The sequence below is a fragment of the Calliphora vicina genome, chromosome 1 (assembly GCF_958450345.1).
Source record: "Calliphora vicina chromosome 1, idCalVici1.1, whole genome shotgun sequence".
NCBI classification, from domain to species: domain Eukaryota; kingdom Metazoa; phylum Arthropoda; class Insecta; order Diptera; family Calliphoridae; genus Calliphora; species Calliphora vicina.
In genome coordinates, this window is record NC_088780.1 from 10,022,864 (window position 1) to 10,046,404 (window position 23,541).

Sequence of the window (23,541 nt, forward strand, 5' to 3'; positions counted from 1 at the left end):
TTTTTTTTTAAATATAAATAACTAGTGTCTTCGTTTGTTTTGCAATTTTTTGTTGTGTTTTATAAAGAAATTAAATTAAACTATAAAAAAAATATATAAAAATAATAAAAAAAATAAACTTTAAATACTAAAAAATAATTAATATTTTGTATACAAATAGATTTTAAGTCAAGGTTTTTTTTTGTTTTTCGTTTAGTTTTCATTTATGTTTTAGGTTTGTTTAAAAAATAAACTTAAAATTACAATTTAAAATTAAAAACTAGTATGTACAGTAAACAGCTCTTTGCATAAAAAAGAGCTTTAAGAGTTAACGAGCTAAAAAAATAATATGAGTAAATTAAAAGAGAGAGGGAAAAAAGTATGTACAGAAAAAAAAACATATTGTATTTTTATACTAAAACATGCGTCTGGTGTAAAGGAGAAGGTTTCTGAAATATATAAATTGAAGCTTTGTCTTTTATTTGGTATTTTTTATAAAAAAAAGAAAGGTCAGAGCTAGAGTTTTTACATAAAAAAAATCCGCTTCAATTTGTTTAAAAAAATGATAGAACAGAAAATTTGTATTAAACCATTAAAAAGGAATGTGTATATTTTTAGTTAAAGTTAATTACTTAATGATTTTGTTTTAAAAATGAATATATTACTTTTAATTATACACCATTGTTTTGTTTTTGTGTTTTATTTAAAAAAATAAGTTTTTAAATTTTCTTATAAATCAGTCCTTTAGCATTAAACTTATATAAAAAATAGTGTTTACAAATCACTCTTCTAAAAAGAAAATTTATGTAGAGAGAGTATATGGGAAATCGACAAATCGTGTGAGAGAGAGAGAGAATGGGGTTATTAAGAAGAGTAGTTTAAAATGTAATGAGTAGTTTTGTGTGGTTGCTTTATATAAATCTATAAAAATATTCAACAGCGCTTGGTTTCCTTAAATCTTGTTTTTTTTGTTTTTCTTGCTTTTATTAACTTTACACCTAAAATTTGTTCCTAAAATTCTGTTGGCTGGCTCTCTCTATATATGAGGAGTGCCACAAACTATAGATCTTTGGGCCGTTGCAGCCACCGCCGAAGTTGTAGAGGAACCACAGCCTCCGGCCACACCTTGGGCCGCTAATGAGGGCCACCTTTGGGAACAGTAAGCACTTTCTCCCAGCACAGAGATTCTTTTGCTGTTCTCTGCATTCGAAGAGCTGGCTCCATAGTCTTTGGTAGGTGCATGTGCAGCGCTGTTGTGAGAGCCTCCTACGGCGCCCATCAATTGAGAAGCCCGATGCATAAGAGAGGGATCTGTGTTGAGTTGTTTTTGAGATTTGGCTCTTTGCAAAGGCTGTATTTGGCCTACGCCGCAGAACTCGGAATTGGCATTGTTGTCAGCAGCATAGTTGGACAAAGCACCGCCATACAAAGAAGTATTCATCAGACATTCATCGGTCGAGGCAGAGCTGGCAATATTGTTGACGGATTTATCCCAGGTGTTTTTGATGATGTTGGGATTGGAGTTGTCGAAAGTCAGACCAGAATTGGAGCCACGTTTTACACCCAAAGCAGCTACTGCCACACTGGACAAACCCGCCGAATTATGATGTAAAGTAGCCACTGCATTTTGTTCATTTTGTTTGCGAGCCTCAGCATCATCTTTCTCTTGGGCACGCTTGCGTTTACGTTTCATGCAGAAGACCACACAGGCGGCTATGACAGCCACCAAAGGCATGGCTACCGAGAGTATGGCTATTAATACCACCTGGCCGCTGGTTAAACCATCACTTCTGGCCTGGGTAGTAGCCTCATATTGTCGGGCATCAAAGGTGGCGGAGGAATAGGATTCTTCATCACACTGCTGGCCCCGGAAACCATTAGCACACACACAATGGAAACTATTAACACGATTAACACATGTACCACCATTGTGGCAAGGACCCGAACTGCATTCATCTATATCCACCGAACAATCTTTGCCGGTAAAGCCAGCACGACAGGCACACTGATAATCATTACTCAAATTGGTGCAAGTACCACCATTGGCACAGGGTTTAGTCAAACACAAATCCACTTTATCCGAACACAACGAGCCAAAGAAGCCAGGCACACATTGACATCTAAACTGGTTAATCAAATCAATGCAGGTGCCGCCATTCTGACAGGGATTACCCTGGCAATCATCTATATTCTCCTCACACAAGGCACCGGTAAAACCACTGGGACATTGACATTTAGGCGAACCATTAGAGGTAACCAAACAGGTTCCTTTGTTTTGGCAGGGATTGGGAGCACAGGTGTCGACATGTATTTCACAATTAGTACCGCTATAGCCATTGGGACACTCACATTGGAAGCCCTTGGAAGAATCACGACAGGCGCCATGCATGCAAGGCTTATCGGCACAAGTAACCACCTTATCTTCGCACAAACGTCCGGACCAGCCTTTTTTGCATTCACACTTATAGCCACGTTTCGAGGCTTCTTCAATACAGATGCCAGAGTTTTGACAGGGATTTTCTTCGCTGCAGGAATTTATTACGTTTTGACAATCGGGTCCATTGTAACCGGGAGGGCACATGCAGGTGTATAAGCCTTGGCCGGTATTGAAACAGGTACCACCATTTTGACAGGGACGATGATTGGTGCAGTAGTTCAAATCTTGATTACAGAACAGACCACCCCAACCTTCATTGCAGATACATTCCCAGGGTTTGGAGCATGTTCCATGCACACAGCCGGGATAGGCTTCACATTCGTTGCAGAGAGAACCCTTCCAGCCGGCTTGACAACTAAAAAGAGAAAGAAAAGTGAAAGAGAAAATTAGTAAAAATGTTTTAAAAGAAAAATAAATGAGAGTTAAAGAGAATCCTAACCTAATTTTAGTTTCATTTTTGAGGTTATGTTACAAAATCTTGATAAATAAAGCAATTAAGGATTCAAATTTAGAAAAACTAATGATTCGCGTTAACTTCAAAGCAATTTAGAGTGTCTTTAAATTCTCACACATATTTTTGTGTGTTTTGGCTTGACCTTATTTGTTGCATATTTTATTTGGAAACAAAATTATGATAAATTTGATACATTTGACATATTTTGAAAGTATTGCAAATTGATTTCTTAACAAGATCACTTCATTAACACGAGGTTTCTTTTTGTTATGTTTTTTTTTGTGTGTGATGGTTCCCCTCAAACAATTTATAATGCTTTATTTAATTAAATCAAAATACAATAAACTCATACAGCAAACAAAAAATAATAGCCGCCAGCTTTTTTTATTTTTTTTTTTCAAAAAAAGTTTTAAGCAAAAAATCTTTGTGTGTACTTAAGGTGAATGGTTTTTCAAGTTGTTTTGTTATAACTTTTATGAAGCAAAACGAATTGTAGCATCCCAAATGCTGAGCAGACTCACACCAAAAACTACAAAAAAAAATTTCTCAAGTACCAGAAAAAATTAAAGAAATCAATGAAAAATGCAAATAAATCAGGGTGAAAAGTAATGAACACACAGAAAAAATATTTGAAACCGTTTCAAAGACCCTTAAGGTAAAATGTTGCGAAAACAACAATAATTTTTACACACAGACAGGGCCTTGAAGAAGACAAATCACCTGTTAAACAGATCGCTGTAAAAAATATGTGGCAAAAGAACTCCTTGTTGCATTCAGACAACAACAAAAAAAAAAATAATGAAAAGAAACGGAATGAAATGAAAACAGACAAGCGTAAATTAACATGACAACTTAAAAGTCTTGTACGTTTGCAAAAATGTTGAAAAGTTTTTTTTTTTTAGAAAAGGGGGAACAAATCTTAACGTATTTAAAGATAAAACACACAAAAATATTTTAATCTCAAGAATACTACATACAATAAATACATTTAAAAAGAAAATATTTAAATAGGTTTCATTTTTTTTTCTTTATAAAAATTACACAAAATAAAAGAAATTTTATAAAGCTTTTTTCCTTCCACAAAGCACACACACACTTTTTAGTTTGACTTGAAATGGTGTTCAATGGTGGTGGGGGTCCAGGGAAAGCCCCACAGTTGATGTGTGTATGTTTGTTTGTTTGTGCTGCATGAGAGTTTGTATGTGACCATTTTTGCAAATTATTTCTCACGATTAATTTAAAACATTTTAAGAGTCTTTATATGGATGGGGGTTTTAAGGAAACCAGTCTCTGTGTCATTTATATATAAGTGATACAACAACTTATTTCTCGTTGTTATTGTTGTTGCAGTTGTAGTTGCATATACATATGTATGTTTAAACTGTAGTAAAAATATTCTTAAGCTTAATTAAAAATTATTATTAAAATTAATTAAGATGAGAGTGGGTGTTAGAAGAAATTTTGTTTAGCTAAAAAAAAAATATATGGAAATTGTGCAAAATAATATTTGAATATTAAGGTCAAAGGTTAATTAAAACAAAAACCACCTAATTAACTGCAATAAATCAAAGCATACAAACAATTACAGATAAAACTGGAACTTAATAAGAATTTTAAAAGGAAAAAGGGGCACAAAATTTCTTTAATTCTTAAATATATTATTAATATTTGATTTTTATAAGAATTTCAATTAGTTTTGAAAAAAAAAATTTCCTAACCTCAATTTTTTTTTAAATTTGAGGTTATTGCTTAAATAGTTTTATAACTTGGAAAATAATAATGAGATTTGTTTAATTTTTTTAAAGAATTAATAAAAACTCCTAAATAAACCAGATTTTTAAAAGAATTTTTCAAAACTAAAACAAAATTTTTAATAAATTTGAAAACAAAATTATATTTTTAAAACCAAAATTTTTTTTAATTTTTTTAATTTCAGGTGGGTGCTTAAATGGCTTTATAACTTGGAAAATAATGACGGGAAATGTTTGATATATTTTGGAGAAATAATGAAGACTCTATAATAAACTAGATTTTGAAAAAAGTTTTTGATAACTAAACTAAAATTAGGAAAAAAATTTAAAACAAAAAAATGTTTTAATCTTTTGTTAAGAGGTTGTGCTTAAATTGCTTTAAAACTGGGAAAATAAAGCAGTGAATTGTTTAATATTTTTTGAAGAATTAATGAAGACTCTATAATAAACTAGATTTTGAAAAAAGTTGTTGTTAATCTAAACAAAATTTAGAAAAATTTTGAGAACAAAAAATTTCTAAGCTCAAAATTGTTTTTATTTTTTTTTAGATTTGAGGTTGCTGCTTAAAATAATTTATAACTTAAAAAATAAATTAGTAATTTTTAAGAAAATTGGTAGAATTAAACTAGACTCTTTAAGAAACCAGATGGTTTAAAAAGTTTTTGGAAAATAATTTGAAATTTGGCACAATTTTGAAAACAAAAAAATTTTAACCTCAAAAATTTTTGTTCTATATTAGATTTGAGGTTGCTGCTTAAATTAATCTATAACTTAAAAAATAAAGCAGTAATTTTTAAGAAAATTGCAACAATTAAACTAGACTTTTTAAGAAACCAGATTGTTTAAAAAGTTTTTGGTAAATAATTTTAAATTTGCCACAAATTTCAAAACAAAAAAAAAATTAACCTTAATATTTTTTTTTTTTATTGGAAAATATATTTTTAGATTTGCTTTAAATTTTGTAAATAATAAAGTAGATTGAATAATAATCTAATTTTAAGAAGTTTTTTGTTTTAATCTTGAAATTTGTTGAATTGTTTTTAAATTTCCAAAAAGTTTTTTTAAGGTTAGGTTCTCTATTTCAAAAAAATTGGCTTTATTTTATTAAAAACTCTTAAACAACTTAGATTTTTAAGAATGGAAGTAAAAAAACCAGTAGTTTTTAGTTGCTACACTAGTTTTTTGTAGCCTTACTTGATGATCATGATGAGTGCTGGCTGTCGCTGGCTTTAGTTTTTAAATTTTGCTTAACTTAAAATGTGTGTGAACTTTACAAAAGAATATTAGTTTAGTAAAGCAAACTAATTTTGCATATTTCTAATAAAACTCAAAGCCATAAATAACACTCCTCTCATTAGAAATAACAAAGAAAAAAACTAAACATTGAAGTAAGCAACTGAAAATAAAATAAAATGAATGACACACCTAGTGCAGTAATTTTGAAAACTACAACAAAATTGTTTAAGAAACAGAGTATTGAATATTGTGGGCAAAGTTTCCAATGAAAAGGGCAAACACTTAAGTAAAGTAAATACTATATAGAAAACATATATAGATGAAGTTAATAATGTTTAAATGGTTTAAGGCAAAAGCTTTTTCTATGGCGCTTTTGCAGTAATATTATTTCAATTTTATTATAGTTGGAATTTTCTTTTTTTTTCGATATTAGACAAAGGAATGTGGTAACTATGTAATAAAAAGAAATTTATAACAAAGTTTTTTATTACTTAAACAAATATTCCCATAATATTTCTTTGTTATATTATATTAAATCCTCATTTAATCAATTTGTTATAAAAAGCATTAAAATAAAGGCAATATATATGACTAACTGAACTGCCAGGTGTAAATTTACACTTTGCTTAGTTGAGGAATTCTTTTCTTGAACAAAACTTTTTTTTTTGGTTATAAAATTTCAGCTGATTTTGAAAATATTGTGTTCAAAAATACATTGTTGTGTGTTCAAGCAACAAAGTGGGAAGTTTCTTATTATTATTTTTCTCTTCTTTTTTTTGGTATTTTTTTTTTAAAGATAAAATTGCTGAATTCAGCAATTTTGTGGTTTTTGTTTCATGGTATTATTTTTTTTTTTCCTTAAAAAAACCAAAATACTTATTATAAGAGATGTCTAAGAAAACAAACTAAATTTCAAACGGAAATCACACATTAAGTTTAAATAATTTAAAGGCAATTTAATGGTTTAAAAAACCAAAAAAAAAGAAACTAAAGAAATTATATGTTTTTTAAGAGAAACTAAAGAAAAAGTAAGTGGGTTTTTTTAGGCAGGTGTTTTAAAAGAACATTTTTTTTAATAAAATTTCTTTTATATAACTAACATTCTAAGTAAAGTTAAAAGAGCCTTCACCTATTAATAAACATAAAAATAAACTTTATAGGCAACATTTTAGTTTACAGAGCAAAATATTTTGTATGCAAATAATGCATAATGATGACATTTTCAAGAAAAAATATCAATATTTTTTTTTTTATAATTTTTGCAAAAAAAAAAAAAAAAACCTTATTTCCCACTAAACAGGCGTAGCTTAAGACAATGCTTAACCAATTCAAAACCCAATAAAGTACTTGTTTTTTCATAACCCATATGACTCCAACTACTTGTATTTAAAGTCTTTTTTGTATATTTTAGGTATAAATCGCTTTGACTGTCTGTCTGTCTCTGATGTCCGTCCATTGAGTAGTGAGTGTGTGCACAACATTTGTAAGTAAAGTTGTTTGATTTTATGACATGTTGTGTGTGTAGAATTATTAAAACATTCCCACACTTTGAATACTTTTTTTCAGTATTTTTTTTTTTTGTTTTGTGTTTGAAACTTAAACACACAGTCAATATTAATAAAACAAGAGCTGGCAGTTGAAGACAACACAAGAAAAAAATACGTAAGCAGAAATAAAAAAGAAGCCACGGATTCTTGAACGTTTAAACAAATAGACCACATTTAACAAAAAAAATAAAATAAAGAATTAAATAAAATTAAAATAAAGGTAGGGTTTTGTTAATGGTTTTGAAAAACATAAACAGGAAAAGTAATTGATTTTAAGGCCGTAAGTTAGCATTAAATCTAAAATAAAAAGAAATTTTTCAACAAATTATTAAAAGAAATGGCAAAATTTAATAATCTCTTTACAGAAATGTAACAAATTGTTAATAAATTAAAAGAAAAATTAAAAATTTTTATCAAAAAAAAATCTTAACCTAAAATTTTTTTCCAAATTTTTTAAGGTTATGTTAGATTTTTTAATATATTTTGAAATCTAAGCCAGGGATTTGGCTTATTTTAAAGCATTTTATAAGAAGCACTTTAATAATATAGATTTCAGTAATAGTTTTTTAAAATTTTGAAATTTTTTTAAAAGAAAACAGAATTTAACCTTAAATTTAAATTATTTTTTATTTTTTTTAAGGTTAGGTTTAATTTTTTTTTTTAAATTTCATATAAAAGCCAGAAATTTAGCTTATTTTTGGTTATTAGGTTTAAAAAATCTTAATAAATAATATTAGAAGTATAGTTTTTTTAAATTTCGATTTTTTTCAAACAAAATTTTTTTTAATTTTGGAATTTTTTAAGGTTAGGTTAAACAATTTTAAACAATTTGCGATTTGAATTTAAAATTTCAATAATTTTAGTTTGGTTCGTAAATAAAACACTTTGATATAATCAATTTAAATTGAATTTTTAGAAAATCTTTCGATTTGTTTTGATATATTAAGAAATTTCAATTATTCTCTTTAACCCTATTAAATTCTGTTTTAATATAAAGTTGAATAAAAATACTTACATGCATTGATTGGGTTTATCACAATGACCATGTTCACAACCTTTGGCACATTTAGCTAAAAAAATAAGAAAGAGAAAAAAAAATTAGAAAATATTCAAAAAATAAATTTTTATAATTTCAAAAAATTTTGAAATGAAAATTTACAAAAAGTTTGAAATTTTAAAAAATTGCAGGTTTGTAGATTTCTTAGAAAATAAATGAATTATGTACTGAAAATTTCAATTTGTTTGTATTTAAAATCTGTTGTAGAAAAATCTAATTTTTTTTTTGGAATTTTTGTTTCAACAATTCTTTAATTTAACTTTGAAATTGTTAATATGTAGTTTAGCCAATCATTTTCAAATGTTAAATGAGCCTGTAAGCTAAAACGTGCAAAATTTTAAACAGATTTGAAATGAAAATTTTAAAAATTAAACAAAAACTTTAAGATTTTAACATTTTAATATGTATTTAAATATTTGTATTAACAATTTGCTAAAACAAAGAATCTTGAAAAGTAAAAAAAAAAAATCCCATGAAATCTCTAAACAAATTCCCCAAACAAAAAGGAATCATTGGCATAAACAAGGAAAGAGTTAAGAAAAACAACATAGACTTAAACATTTAACTAAAAAAGATCCCATGATCTTCAGGTTTAAGATGCTGGCTGGTAGAACACGTTTAAAAGCATCTGTTTTAAAGCCCTTTTTTTCTTACGTTTTTGCTTTTGTATTTATTTTTTTTGCTTTAAAGCCATAAACAGAAAACGTGCCGTGGAAACAGCCACATTTATAATAACAAAAAGAAAAAGAGTTCTACTCAAACTTCAAATTAAAAAGGACTGGTTTTTAAAACATTTTTATAGATTTTCATTCAATAAGTTTTTTTTGGTTTGTATGGCAAATTGAAGCCGGGAGATGAGAACAAGGCTTAGAAAAGAAAATCTGTTTTATTTAGTTGGGTTGAGTAGAGGGGAGTGTAAGTGTTTACAAATTCTTAAGAAAATTTCAGGTTTTCTTGAGATCTTTTTTCTTCTCTCTATGGCTTTAAACTTTAAGTTTAATGCCAATAATGGTAAAATGCTTTTAATTTTTTTTCTTTCTGTTAGTTAGTTTTAGCTAGATAATAGGAGTATAGAAAGTGAATACTGGTTAAGTGAGTTTTTTTGCAAATGCTTTGAGTCTATTGCTATTAATGTTAAACATATGAAGTTAACTTTGAAAGAGTTAGGAAAAAAAAATATTCACACGCCCTCAAGGATGCATTTTTTAAAAAAGAATTTTATACAATTTTTTAAAGACTTTCACTAAATTCTTTAAAAAAAAGGTAAATTTTTAAAGTTTTAGATAATTTTAAAATGTTTTGTTAATATTTTTTTGTTGTAAAGTCATTATTATTGTTAAAATAAACCACTTGTCTCTTCAGCTGACAATTGAAAACTCAAATCAATTTGCATGAATCATCAAATTCCCTATAAACAAATTAAATAGTAATTATATGTAAAGTAGTATTGGAAAAACGTATTCAATAAATATTAATAATGAATTATTGAACAATTATGTATAAATTTCAAATGAAATTTTTTAAATGTCATTCATGTTGCTGCTTAAAAAGAACAGGTTTTTTCAAGATTGAATGAAAATCAATATCATTAATATGATTCTTGATGTTTTTTTGGTTCAACCTTATCATAAATTAAACAAAAAACTTTAACAAACCAACAAATCACAAACAAAAAAAACCTACAAAATTGATAACAAAAATTTATGGTGTGTGAGAAAATTTTTCTTGTGTGTTTTTCAAAACACACAAAACTAAAACAAAAATCATTTAAAAGAAAACATGAATGTAAAGAAACCAAACACAGAATGCTTTATAAATATTAGAAATTTTAAACAAAAATCAACAAAAACAGCATCCGTTTGAATGATCCCCCCACCGAAAAAAATCTATCTATATAAAAAAAAAGAACAAAAGAAACGCGCTGCTACCACAAAAAACCAGCCAACTAAATTTTGAAAACTCTAATACAACTAGAGACCATAGAATACAGAACCTTTTTATTTATTTTTTTTTTTAATATAAAAATGGAGTTTAAAGAGGAACCTGGTTTCTACTTTAAGGAGAGTATCTTTTCACTCTTTGCAGCTATATGTATACAAATACAGACACACAACAGCTACAAAAATTTAAAGAAAAAGGCAGTAAAAATCTTCCCACGCCAGCATTAGGGCCTGTCAAGGGTATTGGGAGGCTTGAAAGGCAGGTAAAATCATCAAACACAAACCAACTACTACCACAACTACCGCTGGCTGATGCTTTTTACTACTTAAACAGCATTTAAGGCTGACAATGTTGTTGATGTTGTACAGATCATCATGATCATCATCATCATGATGAAAAGAACTCCTGATCATGGATCCCTTTTGCTTGCAACAAAAAAACTGTTTGCTGTCTTGTCTGTAGCTGTGTTGAATTTACCTATACCATGACTGCTAACAACAAAAAAAAAGCTATAAAAAATACCTGTTTGTGAAAAGGAAGTGTGTGTTGATCAACTACTTGAAGTACGATCAGCAGCAGCAAATTCAGCAGCAGTAGTAGAGTATAGACCCTTTTTTTGACAAAGAGGATGAGGATTTTTTTTGGGTAATTTTGTGTTTTTTTTGGTAGGTATTTGGGGTATTTATTTATATATGAGAGTGTATAAGTGTATAAGGGATAAATATTGAAAATTATCTTGAACTGAATGACGGATGTTGATTACACACCTCTTTAGATAGTAAAAATTTCAAACAGGTTTTTGGTGAAACAAACACACAAACAAATTAAGTTAAAAAACTATTAAAAAATACAGCTGCTTTAGCTCATCGAGGTAAAAAAACTTAAAAATTATAATTTAAACACAAAATAACTAAAATTTGCAGTAATTCAAAAAAGTACTTTTTTGAAAATTAACTAAAATGTTAGAAATTTTGCTAAAACCAATTAGAAGCTCACAAATTTTAAATTTTAACAAAATTAAGAATTTTACAAAAGGTACTTTTTTTTAGAAACTGGGTAAATTTTTAGCCCTTTTCAGAAAATCTTGAAAAATTTATAAAGTTTCAAATAAAACTTTATAAAGCAATAAAATTATCAAAAAAAATGGAAAATTTAAAGAAATTAAAAAAAAAAATAAAAAAGTACTTTTTTTGGTACTTTTTAAAAATTTAACAAAATCATAGAAAAAACTTAATAATAGATTAAAATCGCCAAAAAATTTAAAAAATTAAAGAAATTACAAAGAATTTAAAAAAGTACTTTTTTGGTACTTTTTTAAAATTTTACTAAATCATAGAAAATTGTTACCAAACAATTAAAAATATAAATTTTAACAAATTAAGAAGGACTTTTAATTAAAATTACTAACAAATTGAAAAAAAATGTGAAATTACAAAGAATTCAAAAAAGTGCTTTTTTGGTACTTTTTCCAAAATGTAAAATGTTACAAAAATTTATAAAACTGTTAAAAAACCTGAAATTTATACAAAATTAATATTTTTACAACTTTAACTAAAAAGTACTTTTTTGAAAAATGGCTTAAAATTTTGTTCAAATTTTACAATATTTTTTTTAAATTTATAAACTTTACTTATTTCTTTAAATACTTACGTTTATCACAATAATCTCCTTGCCATCCGGACAAGCATATAATCTCTCCCGTTTCGGAACATGTATAATGACCAAATTGATCATCTCTGGGCCGGCAGAGATTAGCACAACCCGCACCATAATAATGTGAATCACAAGTAACACGAAAATCATATTCCAACCAAGTGTATTGTGCTTCAGATTTATTCGTTTTCCATTCGGGTGATACTTCCAAAACTTGTTGCACTGATAAACGTTGTATCAACAAATCTACAAAAAAGAAAGAAACAAAAGAAAAAAACACATTAGTTTACAAAAAAATTCCCATGATGTTGTTGATGTTACTACTTAAAGGTATAAAATAAAGCAGGTTATTATTTAAAAAGATTAATTATGAAACATTAGCGTACGGGTAGGGATCGAATACAAACAAAAAAATACTGCCTGCAACAAGAAATAAGTCCCCTTAGAAAAAAAGGAGGCTGGTCTTTAAAAAGAATTAACCAAAAACCCAAAATAAATGCAGTCAAACAAAAAAAATTCCAAAAATTCGTATAAAGTTAGTAGAGAGAAAAGATGATCTTTTGAAGAGAAAAATATGTTAAAAGAATTAAGATAAAAATCTTATTAAAAGGGGAGATTTTAAATTAAGTATGATCATATTGTCATACTTTTAGGACAAAATGATATTTTGTATTTTGTTGTTTATACAATTTTTGAAAATTATTTTTATTAAAAAAAAACAATTTCTTTGAACGTACTTTAAACACACTCTGAGCACACGAGTTTTCAGCAGAATTAAAGAAAAACAGAAAAACATTAATAATGGAAATGGCAAGCAAAAAAGTTGAAACCAAGAAATAAAAACGTTTTTGTATGGCTTACAATTTGCAAGAAAAACAACAGCAACAAAATGTTTAAATATATAAACAATTTTTGTTTTTGTTAAACAAACGATCGACAACATTTTAAATAAAAAAAGAATACAAAAAAAACAACAACAGCAATGATCGTTACATACTTTTATAACAAACATTCAATATTATTCAGGTGTTGTTTTTTATTTTTGTTTATAAAAGTTTTTGTTCCCTCATTTTCATGAGGAAAGACGGATAGAGAGAGGCAGAGAGTAGAAGTTAAAGCCACTTCAACTCTCTACAAGCATGGTTGGTGATGATAATGTGGCTGTGGATGATGATGATGGTGGTGGTGTGTTGTGGTGGTTTTAGGTTTAATGCTAAAGTGGCAGCCAGTAGAGGCAAGTTAACTTTATTTTTTTATTATTTTGCTTGCCATGGTCTATAAAGTAAATTGCAGGTGCATGACTGGTTGAATGGTTGCATGTGGCGTATATGTTGTATGTATGGAAAAATAAGATACCAAAAGAAATAACAACAACAAAAAAAAGCAATAATAATAATAATAAACGTAAGGTCTGGTCTTAAGCAAAAGTGTAGAAGAAATAAAATAACAAAAAAGAATAGCGCATAAATCTCCCGCAATGTTAAAGAAGCAATAATATATTGATAAATAAAAATTCATGTTTACAGCAATGATAGGAAAAAAACAAACAAATAAAGAAAGAAAAAAATATTTTAGTTTATTTAAATAAAAATTTATTTATAAAATATAAAAAAAATAACTTGTTTTCAAATTTAGTTTTAAAATATAAAAAATTTAGTTTTTTGTTTAATAAAAATAATTTTTGGAAATTTTAGCACAATATCTTAATCAATTCATTAAAGGGAAATTTTCAAATTTTGTTTTAATATATAAATTTTGTTAAAAATAAGCAAAATGCCAATGAAAAAAATTTCCCCAAAAATTTCCCAAAAGGGAAATTTTTCAAAATTATTGCTATTTCAAAGAAATTATTTTTAAGATTATTAAAATTATATAAATTCTTAATTTATACAAATTTTTATTAAATTTCCCTTAAGGGAAATTTTCAAAACTTTTGGAAAATTTTTCAAAATTATCGCTATTTTGTAAAATTTATTTTTAGGATTGTTAAAATTTAATAAATTCTTATTTTATATTAATTTTCTTAAATTTCCCTTCAAGGAAATTTTAAAATTTGTTGGGAAATTTTTTAAAATTATCTTTAATTTGTAAAAATTATTTTTAAGATTGTTAAAATTTAATAAATTCTTAATAAATATTATTTTTCTTAAATTTCCCTAAAGGGAAATTTTCAAAATTATTTCAAATCTTAAAGAAATGTTTTTTATTTTTCTAATTTCTTAAAAACTTTCCCAGGCTTATAAAAATTTTATGAATTCTTGAAAAATTATCATTTTAAAGGAATGTTTGTGGACAAAAAGCTAACAAAAAAAAACAGGTTGGACTTTTTAAATCTCTCAAAGATTAACTAATGTCTTTTAAATTTACAAATTCTATATTTATCCACCTGTTTAAAACAGCCAAAGAGACTCTAGAAACTGCAGACACAAGAAAAATAAATGACACTTTAAGAAATAAACAAAAAAAAAATCATACAACCCAACCAATTTATCTATAAGCTGCGTTTTCTAAGCCAGTAAAAAGATAAAAAAAAAATTTTTGCGTGGCATTTTTGTTTTTCCTCTTAATGTTGCAAGTTAAATTGGGTGCTTGCAAGAGTTGAGTGTGTGCCAAATTCAATTGAATTAGTAGTGGTAACTGTGGTATGGTGGTATGACAGGTTATTAGAAGAAAAATACAAAAAAAAAAATACTAAAATATGTAAGATATTTTTGTGTAGAAAAACTACCTTTAGAGTAAGTCTATTATATTATATTAAATAAATTTTACGTTATCTCTTTAAGCATTTTAAAGCTTGACGCTTGAGTGCAAAAATTAACACACATGCTGGTTTTCCAATTTCAATTCGGTTTATTTTTTCACGCACTTTTTTTAATATAGAAACAGAGTGTGAATGTTGTGTGTGTTTTTCCACACACAAACAAGGAAAATGAGCGTTAGAAAAACATAATTATAAAATGTTGTTTAAAATGACAAGTAAGTCAGCCAGCCAAAAGATAAAAAACTCTTGAGAGTCTAAAAACTTAAACAAGAAAATTTAAATGAAATAATTAGATAAATTCCAAGGAATTTTTTGTAGTTTGTAACCATATAACCCTTATAAGACCCACTCTGCAAAAACAATAAAAAAAAAACTTTAAATAAAAATTAAAAGATAAGCATTTAACACGACCTAATACAAGGCATCTTTTTTCAAAAAAAAAAACACACAGTGCGGGTTTTAAGTTAACAACATTGGCATTGGCAAAGATTAATTGTTATAATGGTTATAAAACCCAAAAGACCAGCAAAAGAAAAAAACTCTTCATCTTTAAACTCACAGGATATTTAATGGTTTAACGATTTTTTCCAAAAAAAAAAAAAAACAAAACTAAATCTTTTTTTCAGCTTTAACTTGTTGCAGACAAACAGAGTTCGACAGGCGTAAACTTGCCAGGCAGCTTTACAAATAAACCGAATAAAAATGTTTCTGTTTAAAAAAATACAAAAAAAACAAAAACAACCAAAAAACGAAAGACTTAAGCAACAAACCTGTATGTGTTAAACAGTCTTGTTGCAGTTAAACAAAAATCTCTGTCTGTTTGTTTGTTTGCTTGTATATGCGGGAGATCTAAACATGAAAAACGTTTAAAATAAATGAAATTAATCCTTGACAACACGTATAACAGGCCAAAGAAGAGATTAAAATTAAATTCTTTGTTGCTTTTGTTGTTGCTGTGTGTATTACATCAAAGTAACAAACCAGCCAGCTTAGTTAGGCAGGGCACAAAACTCAAGATAAAAATCTTTTGAAAATGTTAAAAAAAGGATGTAAAGGAAAAAAATTGAATAAGAATTAAGGTAAATGAAGTACAAACTAAAAAACAGCAGGATACCTTGCATGTTTTTAAAAGCTTTGGAATATTTTGTTTTTTAAAAAAAAGGGAGGAGGCAACCTTAACAAACATTAATTTAAATTAAAATTCTTTTAAAACAAGGAAAATTTGTTGTAATTCCCAAAAATCTTCAAATTTGTAAAAAAAAATTCTCTAAAAAAATATTTCCTTAAATAGTGAAAATTTTGTAAAGCAAAATTCAAGGAAATATTAAAGAAAAAGATTTCCTAAGAAAATTAAAAGTGAAAGTAATAAAATTAATGGAAATTCAAAAGAAATTTAAAGAATTTTGAAAATTGCAAATTAAAAAAAAAAATTTACTTTTAAAGAAATTTTCTAAAAAATTTTCAAATTCAAAGAAACTGCAAACACTTTGTTATTTCTTTAATAATCAAAATTTCTTCTAAAACAGAAACTAATCTCATTTCTAAAAACAAAAATATCAATTCAAAACATCCGTTGCTTTAAACTCAGGTTTATCCCTCAAATACATATTATAAAACCTTACACAAAAGGCCGGAAATTTCTAAAAACTTTTAAAAATAAAAGGGTATAAAAAAGAGAAACAAAACAAAAAACAAGTGTCAACTAAAAGATATTAAATTACAAGATATTAAAAGTAAAAGAATACAAAAAACAAGGATTTTTTGTTTGGGATTAAAACAGGAAGCAGGATATGGGTTAAACCAAGACAAAAAAAAGAGGAACAAGGATATACAAAAAAAATCAATCAATATATAAATAAATAAAAAAAATATATACTTACTGCTAGAACGAGCATTGCTATCATTGTCAGTATCATGTAAAGCTTCCACGATTAAAGTAAAAGTACCCTGTAAATAAAATAGAAAATTTATTAATAAAAAAAATCTTCAATAAATAAAAAAAATACAAACATTAAATTTATGTAAATTTATATTAACGCCTTTACACAGAAAAATAATAAAAAAATATTTCAATATTACAAAATACTTTACTACAAAACAAACGCCTACATAGCAAACGTATAGTTTTAAAATAAGCTAAAAAAAGAGGTAAAACGAGGTAGAGGCGCACTAAATAACCAGTAGTAGTATGTAGTATCAAAAAACGTATGCTTTTTGCTAACGCCAAACGTCATTATCATCATCATGATCATCAGCAGCTAGTAAAGTTTTGCTGCATTTCATATGCAAATGAAATATGTACTCTAAACACATAGAGAGACTGTGAGACTACTACTACAGCGCCCTCAATTCACACTCGATTGTAGTATCAGTGTGTTTGGCTTTTTGTCTATTGTAAATGTATAAAGATGACACCATAAAAACCAGACTTGTAACAGGCAGTTACACTGACAAACACTTACTTATACATAAGCATAAATACTTTTTTGTTTTGAAAAAAAATAGCAATAAAATGCAGAGGTGTCTTGTAGCCACAGTTAGATAAAGTATTTTGTAAAATGTATAAAACATATAAAAAAAACCCAAAGATTACATTCAAATAATGACAAATTTACTTCGATGTTTATAAAAGAAAAACTTTCGTTTTTCATTTAGATGTTGTTGTTGATATGTTTTAATGAAAAAGTGTGGGTTTATAAATAATAATAAAAAAAAACTATTAGTTATTGGTTAAAGATTTCATATTAATGGTTTACACAACGTTTTTTTAAGTAATAAAAAATTTAACAAAAATTTCCTTTTAAAAAACTAGAAAAAGAAGGTGGTTTTATTGAAAATCTTAAGATTTTTATAGAGAAATTAAAAAAATTTACAGTATTTGCTGCAACAGTTATAAAAGCTATTTGAATTTGTGAATAAAAAAAATTTCCTTAAAATTTCCCAAAAGGGAAATTTTTTCAAAACTATAAAATTTAATAATAGACTGTTAATAAATATCAAAAATATACAATTTTTTAAATTTCCGGTTAAATTAACGTTTTTCCTAGAACAAAAATGTAATTTTAAAACAATATTTCCTTAAATTGTGTAAAATAAATTTCACATTTTCCCCAAAAAAATCAAGATTTTTATATAAAAATTTTTATATAAAATTTTATAATAGACTGTTAATAAATATCAAAAATATTAAATTTTTTTAAATTTCCTATTAAATTAAACATTTTCCTACATACATTTTTTCACAATTTAAGGAAATATTGTTTTAAAATTACAATATTTCCTTAAATTGTGAAAAATAAATCACTTTTTTTTTTGCTAAAAAATCAAAATTTTTCATATTTTTAGAAACTCCATTAAAAGAGCTGTTCAAAAGAGATAAGAAAAAAATTTCCCAAAAAGGAAATATTTTTAAAATCTATTAGATTTCATAAAAATTACTTTTTAAGAACCAAAAAATGTATTTTATTTTTCTTTAATTTAAATTTGTAATGGCTTATTTCCTTTGTGCCTTAAAGCAACAAACAATTGTCACCTAAAAATATTTATATAAAAAGTAGCTAGCTATGCTATGTATTTCCTTTCGTTTTGCTTCAGTTATTTACTTTTAACAAAAATTAAAACTCCCCTTTTTGTTCTTAATGTAAGAAAAAAAAAACAATTTATAAATTATTTTGTAACAGCACGTGTTGCCAGAAGATGTTCAGAGTTTTAGTTTTAAAGAAAAGCCAAGCATAACTTTTTGTTTTCAAAAAAACCTTAACGCTTGAGTGCAAATTGTTTTTAAAAGTCAAGACTATAAAAAATATGAAATAGTTCTTTACAAAAAAAAAACTAAGAAAAACAACCGGCAAATTTAATAATATGTATATAGGTACTAGTACAAACAACACCTTGCTAGGTTTTAAATAAAGTAAGTAGTAGAGATAGTTGAGGATCTTGCTGCTACGGTAGCCATTAACTTTTTAACCGTTGCACACACATTAAAGATTATAAAATTCACTCAAGCTTAACTTAACTAATGAGTTCTGTTTTACTTTTTTTCATAACGTATTTTTAAGTGTCCGTCCATATGTCTGTCTGCCTCAACTCTTGGTGGTAGATCATACAATTATGAATTCTTTTAAAACTTAATGCCAAGTCATTTTAAAAGACCCAACAATAATTGTAATGTCATCATAATCACTTTGGAAATAAAAAAAACCCTTAAGGGTCTTTTTTTAAAGTCTCTGTAATAAAGGGGTTCTGTTAATACAACTTGTTTATAGAACGAGCGCATGTGCAACTTTGTGGATTTCAAATAAAATTTTCATAATTTTTTTACTCTCATTAGAAACCAGCTAGTAGCTAGCACGTGTTTAAGAGAAAATAAAAATAAAATTATTTTAATTTAATTGAATTCAATAACTTGACCTATTATCTTTTAAAAATAAATCTTTTTAATTAAATTTTCGTTTTAATTACAAGCAATTCTAGGCTCTTTTTTATTTGCCCTGAAGATGGGTGACAAACAGTTTTGAAAATCTATTTTTAAAAAAAAGAGCAAGTACAATTTTCCTTTTAATTCATGGAGACAGGCAAATACATTAAGGGTGTTGTAGAAAACATAAGTATTTAAACAGAAGGAGTTTTTATGCTGTGAACTTTACTCTTAAGTGTATTTTTAAAAATAATTTACATGGTTGGCATGATGTTTTCTTCGTGTTGCAAGTTATTTTTGGAACGTATGACGACTGTCTCTTGGTCTCGGCATGTTGGCAGCCATTACTTTTGTTGTGTATATGTAAGGGACTGGGACTGTTGTGGTGTCTGGTATGCTCGTTTTTAGCATTTTAGTGTCATTGATAATTTAAAGCTCCTGCTGTCTTTGGTTTGCTGCTTCTTTATTTTTTTCCCTTCAATGATGTTGACGCATTGATATAGCATCTCGAAACACGCGATCATTTCTTTTTTTTTTTTGCATTTAAATTAAATATTTTTCTTTTTTTTTTTTTGTTTAATATTTGTACTTTTCATTACACTTAGTAGAGTTTGTTAAACAAAACAAAGAAAAATTTTTAATTTGATTTTTATTTTTATTATGTGTGTATTTTAGTTTTCTTCTTGAGAGTTTGTAATAGTTTTGCCAAATAGTCTGAGGCATTTCCTGTCAAGCCCATAAATATAGATACATTATGATTTAATACAAATGTTTTAATAATATTCAATCATTTTTTTGTTCTTCTCAAGTGTTAAAATTGCAATAAACTTTTGTTAAGCTTCAATAATTTTAAACAAACATTCAAAAAACCTTTCAAAATGCATAATATTAAAACAAAAAATAACTTGAAATATTGTAAGCGGAAAATAAATGAAGCAATTTACTAAGTAATTAAATTTGTATAACAAAATTTTAAGAATGGCTTTAAAAATTTGTATAATTAAGATTTAGCTTGAAATTTCAGGTTTTTGTTCTAGGGAAATTTTATTTAAGCCCTAAATCAAGAAAATTTTAGCATATTTGGTATGTATTTACAAAATTAAATGATTTGATTTGAATTTTAAAAATTTCCCTTTTGGGAAATTTTTAGGGAAATTTTTTATTTTCATGAAATTTGAAACTAGCTTTAAAAACAATATGAAAAATAATACAATTTTAAATATTGCTAAAAAATTAAAAATTTCCCTTAAGGGAAATTTAGGAAAACACTACAAATTTTCCAAATTTTTTTAAAAAAATGTAAATAAAAATATCTCAAATTCATATTATTATGTTACAAATCTTTATTTAAGTACATATAAATATAAGAAAAAAAAAGTAACGTATTTCGTGTTTACTTAAAAACCAAAAAGGGGGATGAAATTTTTACATTATGTGTCACTTTAAATATTTACATTATAGCGCGTGCGCGCTAATATTACCACCACATACTATGTATATGGTGCCTTTAAAATGTTCATGCACTACGTCGCCGTACAAGTCAACCTCATCGTCAGCAACATCAGAATTTTCAGTTTTAAAAGTAAGTTTTATATGTAGTACATATAGGTTGTTTTTGCTTAATAGCTGACAGATGTTTCAAAAAAAAATATGTATTTCAAGTAAATTTTTCAACCCTGTTTGTTTTTCAAGTCATTTCCCCCCGGCTTTAGTTTCATAGTTTGTGTTTGATAAAATGCTGGTGCAAATATTATAGAGGATTTTATTATTTTGTTTTTTTTCCAAGGCATATGCTTTTTAAGCAATAAAAAAATAAGATACAAGGACACCACACACGTTTGAAGTAAACAAATTGTTTTTGAAAACAAAAAAATAAGTTATTTTTATCAATAAAAGATAAAATTTTTGAAAAGAAAAGCAAATAAATATTTAAAGTAAAAATGAGTTCATTTAAAAAAAAAGAAAATATTTGTTTTAAAATAAACTTAGGGGCTATAGCAAAAGCAAGCACACTTTCAATTTAAATAAAATTTACTTTAAGGAAACTAAATTTAGATTCAAAATGTTTCTTTTTTTACTTTATAAATATGAAATATGTATGTAGTTTTCTGTGTAAGATCAAGAGAGTTGCTAAAAATACTTACCGGCCATGCGAAATTGAAGGCAAATTGTATGGGATTGGAAAAGTCTTTATTTTGTAAAGCTTGCGAATCGGTTAAATTAACGGAATTCTCACCCAATATGGGTGTTACAACATCACCATACGTGCACTGTGATGTTGTATCGATTTTAGCTTGATAGTGTTTTAGACAGACCCGAAACCGTGTTTTACAACCACCGATACATCTGCCCGTCGCCGAATCCGATTGGCCACTACAACAGTGGCCCTCGCTATCGCGACCGTAATCGTTTTTGAAATATTTTAAACGTAATTCAAATAAGCCGGATGTGTTGACCTGCAAAAAGAAAATGGAAATTTTTAGTAAGGAAATTTAAAAATTTTTAGAAATAAAATAAAATATATTGGGTTTTTTAAAGAATTTGTTGATTGTTTTTGTTCTGTTTTTTTCCTAAGAAATTCTTTTAATTTAACAGACACATGGCTGTTTAGTTGGCTGGCTGGCTGTTGGTTTACTTGTCGGATTTCAAGTTGCTGGTGTGTCTTGAATAAAAAAAACCAAAAATACAACAGCGAAAAAAAATTCCAGCTTCTGCAACAAGACGATAAATCTTTCAATATGGTATTTAACCAAAAAAGCTAAAAAAAAAATGCAGCACTACTCCAACCAAATATAAAAAGAACCAGCCAAACAGCCACCACCAGCAGCAACCAACCACACCACTAAAATCTTACAAATACCTCTCTCTCGCTCTCTGACTGCCACCAACTAACAGCAGCAACATTTAATTTTTCAAATTGTAGCCATAAAACAAGCAACAAAATTGAAATAAAATTCCTTAAAAGATTTGTAAATCATTTATTAAAGGGACATAAAAAGAATCTTCTTTCGTTTTGCTACACTTTTTTTTGTGTGTTAATTCCTTGGAATATTTAAATGCAAAACGTTTTACATTTTTATTAAATCACCGCTTGTTAAAAAAGAATAAATTTTGGTATAAAACTCAACATTTTGACAACACCATAAACAAAACCATAATTTTGTTTATAAATTATCAATAATCAAAATAAAATATGTTAATTAAACGGCAACAATAAACAAATGAAATTGAATTAAAATAAAAAAAATTCTTAATTCAAAACCACCTCAAAAGATGGTTTGAAACAGATAAAATTATTAAATTATTATATTGAAAACAAAACGAAATAATAAAAAAAACAACTTGTTTAAGCCAAAAAACAAAAGAATTTAAATTTCATAATTTACTTGTAACAACCTTAAACTTCAACAGCACAAATTATGACACTTTGTGTTTTGAAAAAAAAAAAATAAATAAATGAAAAAAGTATTTAAGTATTTAAATGGTTAATTAAGTTAAACCAAAAATGGTGAGCTCTATTTCAACACGAACAAATAAAAACAACAAGTGTTTCTTTTAATGTCAAGTAGAGGCCTACAAGACCAAAATTGTTTCAAGCAGTTAAATACTCTAGTGGATACACAACAACAACAACACGCTCAAAACAAGTACAAAATATAACAAAGATTTATAACTGTTTTTTTTTCTATTCCACAACAAACAAAGCTACAGTAATAAAATTATGACAATTTAATTGTTAAAAGAAAAGTTGTTAAATTATGAAAAACTCAAAATTTAACAACACAAGTTAATAATTACTTAATTGAAGGCAACAAAAACAGGAAATATTTGAATAGAAATACAAAGAAATTGAAAGTTTGAAACAATTTTAAGCAAAATGTTAAAAAGTACTTGAAAAGGTACTTTTTTAAATCAAAGAATTTTTAGGAAATTCCATAGATTTGCCTTAAAATTATGTATAAGAAAATTAATAATTTTTAATAACATTAGTTTTTTACAAAAAGTACCAAACAAGATTAAAAAGGTCCCCAAAAAGTACTTTTTGAAAATATGTAAAATTTTGAATATATTCTTTAAAAATCCAGAAAAACGAAAGAAAACTGCAAAATTTTATAAATTCTGAAGTAAATAAAAAAGTACCAAAAAAAGTACTTTTTGAAAAATTGAGAAATTTTTATAAAACGAAATAAAAATTTAAACAATTTAATAAAACTATATGAAAAAAACATTAAAACAAACAAAAAATTTAATTTTAATTAAATAAAGTACCCAAAAAGTACTTTATTGAAATTTAAATTTTTTTAGAAA

At 26.4% G+C, this 23,541-nt stretch overlaps 1 protein-coding gene across 1 annotated transcript in view; it reads right to left on the bottom strand.

Annotated features, from left to right (window-relative positions):
- Nucleotides 1–804: 804 nt before the first annotated feature.
- The window catches only part of Delta (neurogenic locus protein delta), a 35,215-nt gene continuing 12,478 nt past the window's right edge, over nt 805–23,541 (bottom strand). The window contains exons 2-6 of the mRNA XM_065498958.1: nt 21,378–21,689; nt 16,697–16,763; nt 12,053–12,301; nt 8,420–8,474; nt 805–2,771 (exon numbers count right to left, since the gene is read on the bottom strand). Of these exons, the coding sequence (XP_065355030.1) occupies nt 1,016–2,771; nt 8,420–8,474; nt 12,053–12,301; nt 16,697–16,763; nt 21,378–21,689 (2,439 nt within the window). The 3' untranslated portion in view covers nt 805–1,015. The remainder of the gene's footprint in view (nt 2,772–8,419; nt 8,475–12,052; nt 12,302–16,696; nt 16,764–21,377; nt 21,690–23,541) is intronic.